The sequence below is a fragment of the Python bivittatus genome, unplaced genomic scaffold, assembly GCF_059951505.1.
Source record: "Python bivittatus isolate LINGU-HERP-01145 unplaced genomic scaffold, Pbiv_v1 ctg000350_np1212, whole genome shotgun sequence".
NCBI classification, from domain to species: Eukaryota; Metazoa; Chordata; class Lepidosauria; order Squamata; family Pythonidae; genus Python; species Python bivittatus.
The window spans coordinates 38,864,722-38,877,500 of record NW_028277074.1 but is presented as its reverse complement, the minus strand read 5'-3'; the positions used below and the strand labels follow the sequence as shown (position 1 = coordinate 38,877,500).

Genomic DNA, 12,779 nt, shown 5'->3' with positions numbered 1-12,779 from the left:
AATCTCTGTTTGAAGACCTCTAGTAAATGAGAACCATCCACTTCAGGAGGCAACCTATTCCAGTACATTTAAACCTTCACTTTTCTTTGATGTGCTAGTACCCTGGGATTCACATCAACCTTTGGTTGCTGAATGTCATAGTTAGGCTTTAAATACCATATCTATGCCAGAGATACTCAGCTTTATCATTCTTTTCCTGAGATAAATGAGGCTGTGTAGATACTTTTTAGACATTTCATCATGGTACACTGTTACACTGGTTAAAATAGAATACAGACAAGATGGAAATTCTGATCCATTAACTTTTCCTCCTTTCTACCTTCTGTGTTCTCACCTGGTTTCAGTGTTAGTGGCCAGGAACTTCAGGGTTCCTCTAAGTGACACATTTCCCTTTAGCTATTTAGAGCAGCAACTATGAGACTATCCTACCAAACAGTAGATCTGTTGGTTTGTGTCCATTTATTAGTTCAGGCCATGGTGATTTCTCACTTGGACTACTCTGACAGTTTATGGGTAGATCCTTCTTTGTCCTGACACTACTAACCTTGATTCAGAACTTTGGAGTATGTATTGTTCTGGACCTGTCTCATTTTCCCTACATTTCCTCCCACTGCAGTCTTTACCTGGGTCCCTATTATAGTCAGAGCCCAATTTAAGTTTTTGGTACAAAGTTTTGCAGTTAGTTGTTTTCCATTACCTGTCCCAGGTCATGTAATTCTGTTTATATAGCATGAACAATAGGACAGGAGCATTTTTCTGTTCCTTTTTTGTATGTTGCTCCATCTTGTCGGAATGTATTTTAGGAACTGGGTCCTTGATTGTGGAATTCTCTCCTCTGTATACTCTGGTTCCACATATCCTTGGATGCATTTAAGAAGGATTTGAAAATCTATTCATTCAATAAACCAGATTGATTGACAGAATGACAGTGGGAAACATTTACTTAAAACATATTACTAAAGTTAAATGGCAAATACGTTCACATCTTTATAACTGAACAGTATTATTTTCATTGTAATTCTACATACATTATGGTATATGTTGCTTTTATTTTGTATTCATGTGTAAAACCTTCAACTGCATTTTAGTTTTTCATTGTTAGGTTTACTGTGGTTAGATCAAATCTGTGGGGAGTACACAATAAATAATTTGGTTTGTATTAAAAATGTTAGTAAATAATTTTAGTTCCAATCTCTTGGCCCTGAATCAGGTAGTGATTCAAGGCAATTTCAACTTCATTGTTGTTGTGAATTTTGTCTCATCCATACAGAGGGAATACTAACTAACCAAACTTTATTTCATAATTGAATTGTGCAGGTAGATTACATATCAACATACTTACTGTTTCCTGGTTGCAACACATGGTCCATTAAGAAATTAAACCACCTTTGACTTCAGTCCAAAAGTAGTGTCAATTAATAGAGGATATTTAGATGTTATGCCAGTGATTGTTGCAATAATGAATTTTGTAACAGATTAGACAGTGGTTCTATACAGGACAGCTGTTGGAGAAATACCATGCAATTTCAAGAAGGCCTATTCACAACCATAAAAACACTACCTGACTAGTAGTATGTCAGTTCAGAAGTTAGACCAAGTCAGTCAAAGCCCTAGTTTGAGGTTCCAGATGGACAAAAACAAGAGTGAAAGTTGGAGTCCGGTAGTCTAAGGAGATCAGTCATGCAACCAAGATTCAAGGCAAAGAATAGCTAGTCACATGAATTGGTAAATATAGGGTTTCCAGAAATAAACTTTATTTTGAGGTCTGTAGCTTTCCTGGAATAATTCAGCTTATGCTGGTTGCAAGACCATCCAGATGTACCAAACTACTCTCAGCTGTGTTTTAGCATCTCCTCACTTCCTGATATTCAGTCCAGGTGCTCTGGCCTTTTATGGGCATGAATTTGGATCAGACTCCTGTACAGATGATCCTGGGCTAGTAGAAAAGGCTTATCTAGCATATAGGAATCAGCAAGATTGCCTAACTTTTCTTTCTCCTTTGAGGAATCTTCTTCAGATTAAGCTTTAACAATTCAAAGACAATCACCAAGTCCTAAGGTATTTTCCCAACCAAGACATCCCAAGGGAGACATCTAATATGATATTTGCTTAATAAATTCAGTTGGTTATGATTGATTGGATTCTAATTCATCCAATCCCTCATCTCTATAATTTCATCTTTTACTGTTATTCAGATCTTGTCTGAAGACCCTGTTGATCTGTTTTATTCTTCTTCAGTAATTTCTTTTACTTCCTTCTCCTGATAATGTTTTCTTTTTCTCCTCCTGTTATTTCTCTATACCATTTGTCTCTATTTTTGATCTTTTCTCCTTTTCTTTTTTTTTCTTTGCTTTGGTGTTTTCTTCTCTCATCACTTTCTCAACATTTATCTTCTTTTTCAGCCTCTTCTGTCTCAATTTGCTTTCAGCTGAAAGGCTTACTCTTCTCCTAATGTGCTTCATAGCAATTTGGTCCATAACTGTCCTAATACAGTAAAATGGGTGGGCAATTATTAAGCAATGGGTCTCCCATTGGCTAATTCTATCAGGATGCTAAATGTAGATGCTTAAACATGCTTATGTGTTCTGTTAAGTCAAAAAATGAAACTATAATAAATAAACAATGCAACGTATTAAACAACACAAATCTAATAGTAAATGAACAACAACAATTCTAGTAATAAATAATTGACAATTTATGGAGAATATAGCACAGATATTTTAGGCTAGAATAAAAAGGAATGAAATCATCAATAATATCTGGGTGGTTTAATACATGTGATTAGGAAGAAAGCCAAGGAATCTGAAAATAGCATATTTGATTAAAAAAAAATGAAAGATGAAGCATGAGTTCAGAAAGTGGCAGGGAAAATGGAGGCTTCAGGAAGTGATAGAAGGCAGAAGGAGATAACAGAAAGAGATAATAATGCCACAAACACTGCCCCCTTCCAAAAAAGCAGAGTTTTGGAAGCTTCCTGCCACAACAGAGGGTGAGCTGTAGCATTCACAATCACATTCACATTCACATGCACACACGCACACACAGATATATACTAAGGGACAGGGGCTTCAGTGGGGTAGAGAGATAAAAAAAAAAGTCAAGATGTTGTCTACAACTGCCCAATCAAAGATCTCACCCTTTCCTCCATGCATTGTACATGCATCACACATTTTAAAAAAGGGTTAGGGTTAGTGAGGCTTCAATTGCTCACCATCTTGACGTATTAGGCCCACCCACCCTCTTGAAGGTTACACTGGCTAAGCTCAAGTGAATCTGTGAGGAGGGGTTTGACTGCAGATGGCTCAAAGTAGTTTTGCTCTGTGATAAACTAAAGACGGAAAATGAAGTAGAAAGCTCTGGGTTGGCAATCCTCCTCTCTCATTCCTCTGAGTGACTTCAGCTACTGATAGAGTAAAAAAGACAGAAGAGACAGAAGTAGAATTTTCCTTCTTCTTTTATAGGAGACGTTTTGCCCTGAGGCAAAAGTATTGCTAGTCCAGGTGGTCCTACCTGGGAAAAAGAGAGACAAAAGAAGTAATGTCAAGACTGACAAAAGAAAATCAGAAAGAGACCCTCCCCCCCAAAAAGTAAGAAACATTAGGCCAGGTAACTGGGTTAGCTTAATGGTTTTTCTTCTTCCCCGAACAAAAAGCATTGCCAAAAACTGATTGCCCTGAAAAGGATTTCCAGGCACCTTTTGATTAAAAGAAAAACATTCCAAGGAAGAGACAGGGACCAGTCAGCATACTGTATGTCTATTGCTCTGATTAACAAAAGGAATGACCCAAATACAGTTCATGGTTCTGGCAACATTCGCTTGTGCAGAGAACCTTTTGCAACAGTCTATCATTGTTTTACCCACAATAACAAGGCAGATGAGAAGAGTTGAAGAGCACGTCTGCAAAAAAGTTTGGAAAGTTCATCCTTTGGGTCTTTTTTAGTATCATTTTTATTTCCTGTTCCTTAGAATTGCAGTATGCAGGGAGTTATGGAAGTAGCTGTTAAAGATACCACATTTTTCTTTATGGTCCTTTTCCCAATCTGACATGCCTGCCAGAGTCTTCTTTACTGCCTAAGGCTATTAGTTTTACTACAGAAGAGAAATATACCTTACAATCAGTGTTTTTATCTGTTGCTTTGCCTACAATATTAAGTATGCCCAAAAATTGAGCTAAATTTGGGGTATAATTTAGATGGGGGAACCAATCAGGTAATAGCATTTAAATAAACTGTTTATCAAACTAGAATATGTTATTGAATGGTTTAGTTTGTGGCCAGTCAAAACAAGGGCTAGGGTTAGGATTAGGAAAGCCCCCAGTCCTCAAACATAATCACCCAGTGTAATAAAGTGTGGCCAATTTTAAGTAGGGGGTATGTAATTAATGTTCCAAGGGTTGCATGCCGCCCCCCCAAACTTATTTTTTGCAACTACCCCCAGAGATCCATTCAGAATTCCTGAAAATCAGCAGCACAAGAAACTCACAAAAAGTAGTAAAATATTCTCTAAGGTATTTTAAAGAAAGATGCCCACCCAATTTTCCTCTCCAGGACCAGCAGCAAACACTGGCCATATCATGTTTGTGATGCAGTCCACCCACTTTGCATTATCACCCCATCTATTAAAACATTCAGACACTTTAAAAAAAAAAAGATCCTTGAATACAAAAGTGGCCTGTTTTTGTTTTTAGGACTGTGGATACCCTGACTACTCCATAGTCTTCAAGTTTACCTATTTCAGTAGGAATGTGGCAAATTTGTATATACATTTATTACAAGTAAATTCGTAATTTTATCCAAAACTTACTACTTCTTCCTTCCTTCATGTGATCATGACTGATGAAAATACCCGATCCCACCAAAATGTGAAGTGTATCACTTCAACTCTATGGCTAGGTTTGTTTTGTTATGGAACAGTGGCTGAACTGCAGTACTTTATATTAAAAGTAGAAAATTAAAAATGTATATACTGATTCATGTAAATATTCCTTTCATATAACTTCTGTGTAAGAGGAAGGCTAGACTAGAATATTGCCCTCAAAATGCTTATTTTGCATGAGAATGCTATGCATTTTATTTTATTTTATTTTTATTTTGTTCCTAAGCATCATCATCTTCCTTCCTTCCTTCCTTCCTTCCTTCCTTCCTTCCTTCCTTCCTTCCTTCCTTCCTTCCTTCCTTCCTTCCTTCCTTCCTTCCTTCTCCTCCTCCTCCTCCTCCTCCTCCTCTTCTTAATATTCATCTTCTTCTTCTTCTTCTTCTTCTTCTTCTTCTTCTTTTCTCTCTCTCTCTCTCTCTCTCAGTTTAAATGGAAAATAATTTGCTATTCATTTTTTTTCAAATAGAAATAAAATTCAGTGATATTTTGATAAGTAGGATAATTTTGAATATTACACTCCTTGAGTTGCTTAAATTCAATAAAGAGAAGAGAATAACTGGCCCAAGGTCACCCAGCTGGCTTTGTGCCTAAGGCAGGATTAGAAATCACAGTCTCCCAGTTTCCATCCTGGTGCCTTTAGCCACTACACCAAATTGGCTGTCATTATAATGTGAGATATGATGGTATAAATCATATCTCTCTGATTTCTCCCTGGTTTTCCACATTTCTATTAAATCCTGAGGAAAGATATCATGAAGAAGCTCCTCCTACATTTTTTTTTCTAGATCAAGGAGCGTGGTCATCCAAAGAAACTGCAGAGTGATGGCAGTGTATGTATGTACTCAATGTATGTACTTAAAATCATTAACAACAGCACCCTTTGTCATCTCACAATAAAGAAAACTTAAACTGATGTGGAAAGCATCTTGAGAATGAAGTTGATGAGCATGTTTCTTGCATATCTGTAGATAACTTTCTGGAAATTGGAAGACAGATTTTGGCAGTATATTATTTTAGAATGCAAGGAACCATTCAGCCTATGGGTAAGATTGACTGCTTGCTTAGCTTTTTGAATTGTAAGTTATTTGTGTGCTTTGGCCTGATCTTAAATGTGGTAATAAAATGAAATGGGGAAAAGTGAAATGTCTTGGAGGCTTCTGTGGAGTGAATAAGATAGATGCTTAATTAGTTGAAATTTTCAGGACACTGCATCATAGCCACAAGGATGCCCTAGTAAAATGTTTAATCTAATTTGCAAAGCTGTTGGGATAGTTACTACAAGACAGACATAACAATGATGATACACTTGGGAAATAGTTTACAGAGTTTCTTAATAGGAGCTTTGGCCTTTGGAAGTTCTAGTTTGTCTACAATGACCTGAAGCCAAGTCTTGTCAGTGACTGTCTCTGGGGGTTAGAACATGGTTCCTTTGAAAATTCAAGGATTAACAAAGTTGGAAGCGTTTTTGATCAGGCCTTTTACTGCATGATTGGTATACAAATAATTAAAACATATTTATTTTACTCTATTTGTTGAGGTGAGGTAGTCAGCAGCTGTTTATAAATGTCTAAATAACATTTACATATTGATATAAACAAGTACCACAAGCTTTGTGGCCCAAGTCAACATATATAACTTCTCTTTTCTAGCTCAGAATATATCAAGAGATGACCCATTTGATACCTGAGGCAGAAAATCACAGTTGCAGCCCCCTCTACCAAAACTCAGGTTGTTGCCTTTGAATGATAACCCCAGAATTAACCTACCTCCATATGCTTAAGGACAGGGCCAGCCCTATTCCTCAGTGCTTCAGAAAAATTAAAACTATGTTTCCAAGATGAACATAGATTAAATAACAGTGAGATTACTGCTGAGCGGCTCATGCTGAGGGGATCACTTCAGTAGAGCCCAGGGATTCTACATCAGCTATACAATATGTTTTCAATTACTTTGAGCTCTTCCATGTTATCACCATTTTCCCTACTCAGACAAACCCTCAGGAGCAAATTAAAGATTACCATAGTGCTCACTGTCACTCTGAAATGTTGAAACCAAGGAACAAAAATCACTGCCCGCTTCATTTGCTCCAGGTCCTGAAGCAACAGAGCAATCTCATCACCCTCACTCTGCCCAACACACAAACACACACAAAAGGAGGGGGAAGAGAAAGAAAACTATAGTACTTAGCATCCTGTTCCTCTCCTCCTGAAGGTTCGAGACAATCTGACGAAAGATGAATTTCAACCCTCCTTGTTTTATGGGGACTATCAAAGGAGAGGGACCTGGAGACGTGCCATAGTAGCCTTTCCAATTTAGGATCAGGGGTGAAGCAAGAGGGAAGTGGAGCCATTGTCTCTTAAGGAAACATAAAAATTAGGCATCTTGTGCTTTCAGCCGTGATGCGACTGAGCAGCAAATAAGTTAACTCACACCTTCCTCCCTGCTTTCAAACTGGCACAAAAGCTTCCTAGGAAATGATTTTAAATTTATAACATGTTAAATGTAGTGTCAAGTGCTAATGATTGTAGTCAAATTTGAGTCAGCAAACTCCTGAGATGCAGTCTCTGGTCTGAACTGTGTGAAGCTCTTGTTTCCCTATTAGACTGTATGTTCCTGTGCTTAAGCACTGTGTGAAAGCAACGTACCGTGGGACATAACCTCTGAGTGGCACTGTTTCTCTGTACTTAAAATGTGTTCTCCAACATTTCATAGAGGTTTCTCTGTTCAAGAGTGAGTCACTTCATTGCCAGGGAGAAAAAAAAAATTAAGCTCCTCTAGCTTCGACTTCTTAAGTCCTTTTGAGCTTTTATGAGCATTAAAGCAAGTCTCATACTGATAACAAAGGTTAAGGCAATCATCTCTTTTCCTTTTCAGATAAGGACTTGAGACCTGCAGTTGCAATCTTTCTTCTGTGCCACACAGAGAGGGGATTTCTGTTGCCTGCAATTTTGCTGAGTTTAAACAGCATTTATCAAATGGCAACATATGTATATAGTAGAGAAGCAAATATTTGCGACACTCCGAACAAGGGTTAGATTTTCTTTTATTATGATACTGGTGTCTGAGAGTAGAAATACTAGCTCCTCATTTTCTTGTTTCATTTCCTGCCAAGTTTCATAAGGGGAACTAAATCATTCGGATTGGCCTTGAATTGTAATATGAGCAATTCTGTAATTATATTCTTTTATCACCTGTAGAGGAAATAGTTAAACACTTTCTTCTTCTTCTTCTTCTTCTTCTTCTTCTTCTTCTTCTTCTTCTTCTTCTTCTTCTTCTTCTTCTTCTTCTTCTTCTTCTTCTTCTTCTTCTTCTTCTTCTTCTTCTTCTTCTTCTTCTTCTTCTTCTCCTTCTCCTTCTCCTTCTCCTTCTCCTTCTCCTTCTCCTTCTCCTTCTCCTTCTCCTTCTCATTCTCCTTCTCCTCCTCCTTCTCCTCCTCCTTCTCCTTCTCCTTCTCCTTCTCCTTCTCCTTCTCCTCCTCCTCCTCCTCCTCCTCCTCCTCGCACCAGTAGTTTTGTGGCAGTTATTTTAGATCAGAAAATTGTGATCACTTCCCTGGCAATATATTAGTTAAGAAGCAACTGGCTTTTAGACAATTGTCATGAGCCTAAGATTACCCCACATGGGGCAATCATACATCAAATTCAACAACTGCTGAACAGACAATTTGCTACATAGATTCAGCAAATCATTGGCCCTGGAAACTATTTACAAGGCTAGGAGCTGGCCGTGGTTTTTATTTCTGGACTTCATAAACAGATACCTAAAGGCAGATTGGAGAAAGTGCTGCTGTTGCTGGCTGCTGCTTAGAGAAATAAAATTTTGAGAATTTTGAAAGCATTGGGAGCATGGAGAATGTTTCCAGTGTTGTGAAGCCTGTTCTTTTTGAAAACAAAACAAAACAACAAAAAAAGTTGTTTAAAGAATTTCCCTCTCTACTGAAAGATGACCAGAGGGAACTGATTACAATAAAACACAGTGAAATATAATTCTATCGCTGCTATCTGAGCCAGCAAAATAAAACAGCAAAACATATGTTTAAAAAGCATATTAAAATGGGAGCTAAAAGCTCATTAACATGTTGACTGCAATATTAAAAGCTGAAGCCTTATTAACATATTTCACATGCACTGAAAGATATCCAATAACTGTTTTTTCTAAAGAAACCAAACATCACTGCACTATTTCAGAAACAGAAAGTATATTATATATAACTTAATGATGATGAGGATCCTGCATTTATAGTTCTTTATATGTATTATTAACTTGCAACCTCTATAAAGGCCTTGATAATAGCATCCACTGAGGGCAACCAAGAGTGATTTAGTGACTTCGTATCTGAGGTTAACTTTACTCTCATAGCATCATTATGCTATCTAGCTTAGTACATAACTATAGGCATGCTTTTGAGATTAACAAAATGAACAAACAAATCAAGGGTAATATTTAGACTTGCCATTTTAATTTTAAAAGTGTAATTTCATAAGTCTGCCAAAATGAAATGAACAAATATTTTTAAGGTACAGGGGTTCAATAAAATATTTCATTTCTGCAAAATCAATGTTCCTGCCAGGTAAAGAGAAGATGGAGGCTCTTGCTAAGATGGAAAGGGAAGGGACTATGTTCAGCATTTGCCTCTTCTCCTTCTCAGTCTCTCCACACTACTTTCCACACTATTCTCAGAGGTTTCCCAAAGCATCTTAGCAGATAGACAGAAGATGAGAGTGTTGTGGGGAAGATATTTGATTTAAATCAATTTACCTGGTTTATAAGTGAGAGAACCCAACTCCTTGTCTTTTTTGAGAACTTAGAAAGTAGAAACTATTCAAATACCAAAGTATTTATTCAAAGCAGGTAGAATACACTATGCTTTTTAAACCACCCTGCATTAGCCAGTTAGTTTGTCAGAAAAGGTCTGAAGGATGATTGTCCTGTGATTGGTTCAAAGTGCCTGAGTGCCTTCAGAGGCTCATAGTGCAGAACATGTCCCTTTACCACTGATAACTGCATGACACAAGATGTCCCAGATGATATCTTCTCTTTGCAAAGTCCCACGGGCATGATGCTTCTGCTTAAAAGATAAAATAAATTATGATATGAGGCATGCAGAAGATTGGAAATCCAGGTAAATTGCCTGATTGATTGATTGATTTTTTTTTTTTTTACAGGCAGTTTAAGATGAAGGATTTCAGAGAAAAACATAACCTGGGGGAAATACTTCATTAATAGTAAAAGATGAGATAGTAGCTGAGAGCACATCCCAAAGAGACAGCTTGGAAGGAACTTCTTTGATTTGGAGCAGCATGGAAAAGCCTATACAATGAAGACTGAGAAAAGGGGAAAAGAAGTTCCTGATATGATGCTACAACAGTCAGTAAATGGTCCATGGCTTACCAAAACAGAATAAAATGATGTAAGAGCATATACTGCCATTAATCAGTTAATGGGAAGTTGTTTGTAATTGCTGATAAAAAACATAAATTGATTAATCACACTAATTAACCAATTAAAGTCTGCAGCTCTATAATTATAATGCTCATTTGGAACTAGAAATTTAATTACCTGGAAAGCAAGGACAAAAAAACATTTCTTAATACCATAATGTTGAAAAAGTTTCATATGGGGGGTCCAACTATGTATAACCTTGTGAGAATCCAGGATATAATAATTGAAGAACATTAAAATGATTTGATAAAATGATTTGATCATTATGTTTTCTTTCTTTTTCTTTTTAGCCAGATCAGAAATATACATACACACAAACGTATATACTAACTGGCTGGATATATTTTATTTTGATTTGGTTTAGTGTGAATTTATTTATTTATTTAAATTTATTGGCCATCCAACTCCAAGAGTTGGATGTGGAACCCAACCATTTTTAATAAAGCATGGCTTACAACAATTGAAGTATATCATGTCCTAGTATGACTAATTGACTTGACTATTCTTTGACTCTTTCAGGAGTGGCTACGATCACCACATAGAGGAAGTCAGCCACATGACTAATATGTTTCCATGTTACCAATCTTAAGGAATTAGTTCACTGTACAATAGTGGCACAAGATTGGAGGGGGGATTGGAGAAAGAAGATGCAAGCATAGCGGTTGAGGTAGTGCTTTGTCTGGAGGAGTTCTTAGGTTAACAGCTACAGTACCTGTTGGCAATAATTGTGTCTCATGTCACTGGCCAATGCAGAAAGGTGACAATTATTACTTTGGGGCAAATCTGTTCATAAACAGGAGAGATAGAAAGAACCTGCGATTAAGTAGACCTGAAGGCAAGCCAAAGTGGAGCTACTACTCTACTCAGTTCTGCCAGATTATTTCCAAAGTCTGAGCCAATGCCTTTTTATTTAAAAAAACAAAGCAAAATACAATGTGATAACAGACCAGCAAAAACCAACCAAGCAACCAGAAGCATCAGCAAATCATTTTCAGGTCTTGACTGTTGCTCCTGGGCAGCTTTTCAGACACTGAATGTGAATGAGAGAAGAAAGTAAAATCAAGAGTAAAAGGGGCCAAACAGCAAAGAAACCAACAGATACAATAAACAGGCACAAAGGGTGGCCTTTTTATTTTGAAAAGATGTCGTTTTCAAAAATTAATTCTGCTTTACTGGTTTAACCAGTTGCGTTTTAGAAATTTGGAAATAAATTGAACATTTATTTTTAACATACACTATCTGAAGCCAGCCATATTGACAGTGAATCTCAGAATGTAAGAGGCCGGAAGGATAAACATTATTTGATAAGTTACTGTATATGTAGTAATAGTACTATGTAAGTCTATAGAGAAGTAAGATGTTCTGTGTTCAATAGGGCTTATACCCAAGAAGGTATGTATCAGATGGCAACAGCTTTTTTTTTTTTTAAAGTAATGGATTTAAGCAAAGAGGCAAAAAAGAGAATTTTTACAATAGAACATGGACAAATAGTCTATCAATTCTAAGATGGACATATTTTTTCCCAATATGTATATTTATATGCCTATAAAAATGTTTAAATTTCATCTCTTTCTCTCTCCACACATACTGTATTCAGGCCATCCAACTTCTACATACAGTGGGATGTCCCAGCATTCCCTAGTGTCTTTGGGTCTCTGACTTTATTTTCCAGACCTGATTTGTAGGTGGCAACCTCAGCCCAGAACCATGTACAGCCAGCTACATTTTGGGGGCTCACAGCCCCTTCCTACCACACAGACAATTTTCTGGAACATGTTCACTGAATTTTGGAATTACTTTACTAGTATTTTGAAATGTGAAATATATAAAAGCTGTAATGTAAACCCTTTAATTCCTGTTTCATGAACAACAGATTATGTGTTCCACCATGGAACAGAATTAAAGTATGAGACAGACAGAAATAGGCATACCTACAGTATTTAGTTTAAATGACTTAAAAAATTTAAGGCCACATGAATTGCATCTGAGAGTCCTGAAAGAACTTGCTGATGATATAGCCATGCCTCTATCCATTATCTATGAGTAAATCTGGAAAATGCCTCCTCTATATATCAAATACCAGATACCAGATATATATCAAGTACCAGATACCTCCTCTATATATCAAAAAGGGAGGAGAAACAGTACCCAGGAAATAGTTCCCTGGGTACTGTTTCCCTCCCTTTTTGGTATATAAGGGAGGTACAGTATCTGGTACCAATCAGTCTGACATTGATACCTGGGAATATTTTAGAGAATATGACTAAGTAATTGATCTGTAAACAACTTGAAAGCAACTTGAACTTAGCATGGATTTGACAAGAACAAGCATTGCCACGTAAACTTATCACATATTTTGATAAGTAAAGTGATCTACTAGCTGCTATTTAGTAGACTGTAGTAATGCAGCAGATGCAATAGATCTTTATTTCAGCAAAGCATTTGACAAAAGAACCCTGTG

At 36.9% G+C, this 12,779-nt stretch overlaps 1 protein-coding gene across 19 annotated transcripts in view; it reads left to right on the top strand.

Annotated features, from left to right (window-relative positions):
• Positions 1-12,415, top strand: part of LOC112541749 (uncharacterized) — a 138,113-nt gene extending 125,698 nt beyond the window's left edge. For 7 of the 19 annotated variants that reach the window (XM_088144970.1, XM_088144969.1, XM_088144964.1 and 4 more), the window contains 4 exons: positions 5,845-5,919; positions 6,526-6,604; positions 7,751-7,906; positions 10,042-12,415. In XM_088144970.1, coding sequence (XP_088001096.1) covers positions 5,845-5,919; positions 6,526-6,604; positions 7,751-7,906; positions 10,042-10,055 — 324 coding nt within the window. In that variant the 3' untranslated portion in view covers positions 10,056-12,415. Of the gene's footprint in view, positions 1-5,844; positions 7,907-10,041 lie in introns of all 19 variants that reach the window. The other 12 variants (XR_015796853.1, XR_015796847.1, XR_015796845.1 and 9 more) reach the window with 6 other exon arrangements.
• Positions 12,416-12,779: the final 364 nt, after the last annotated feature.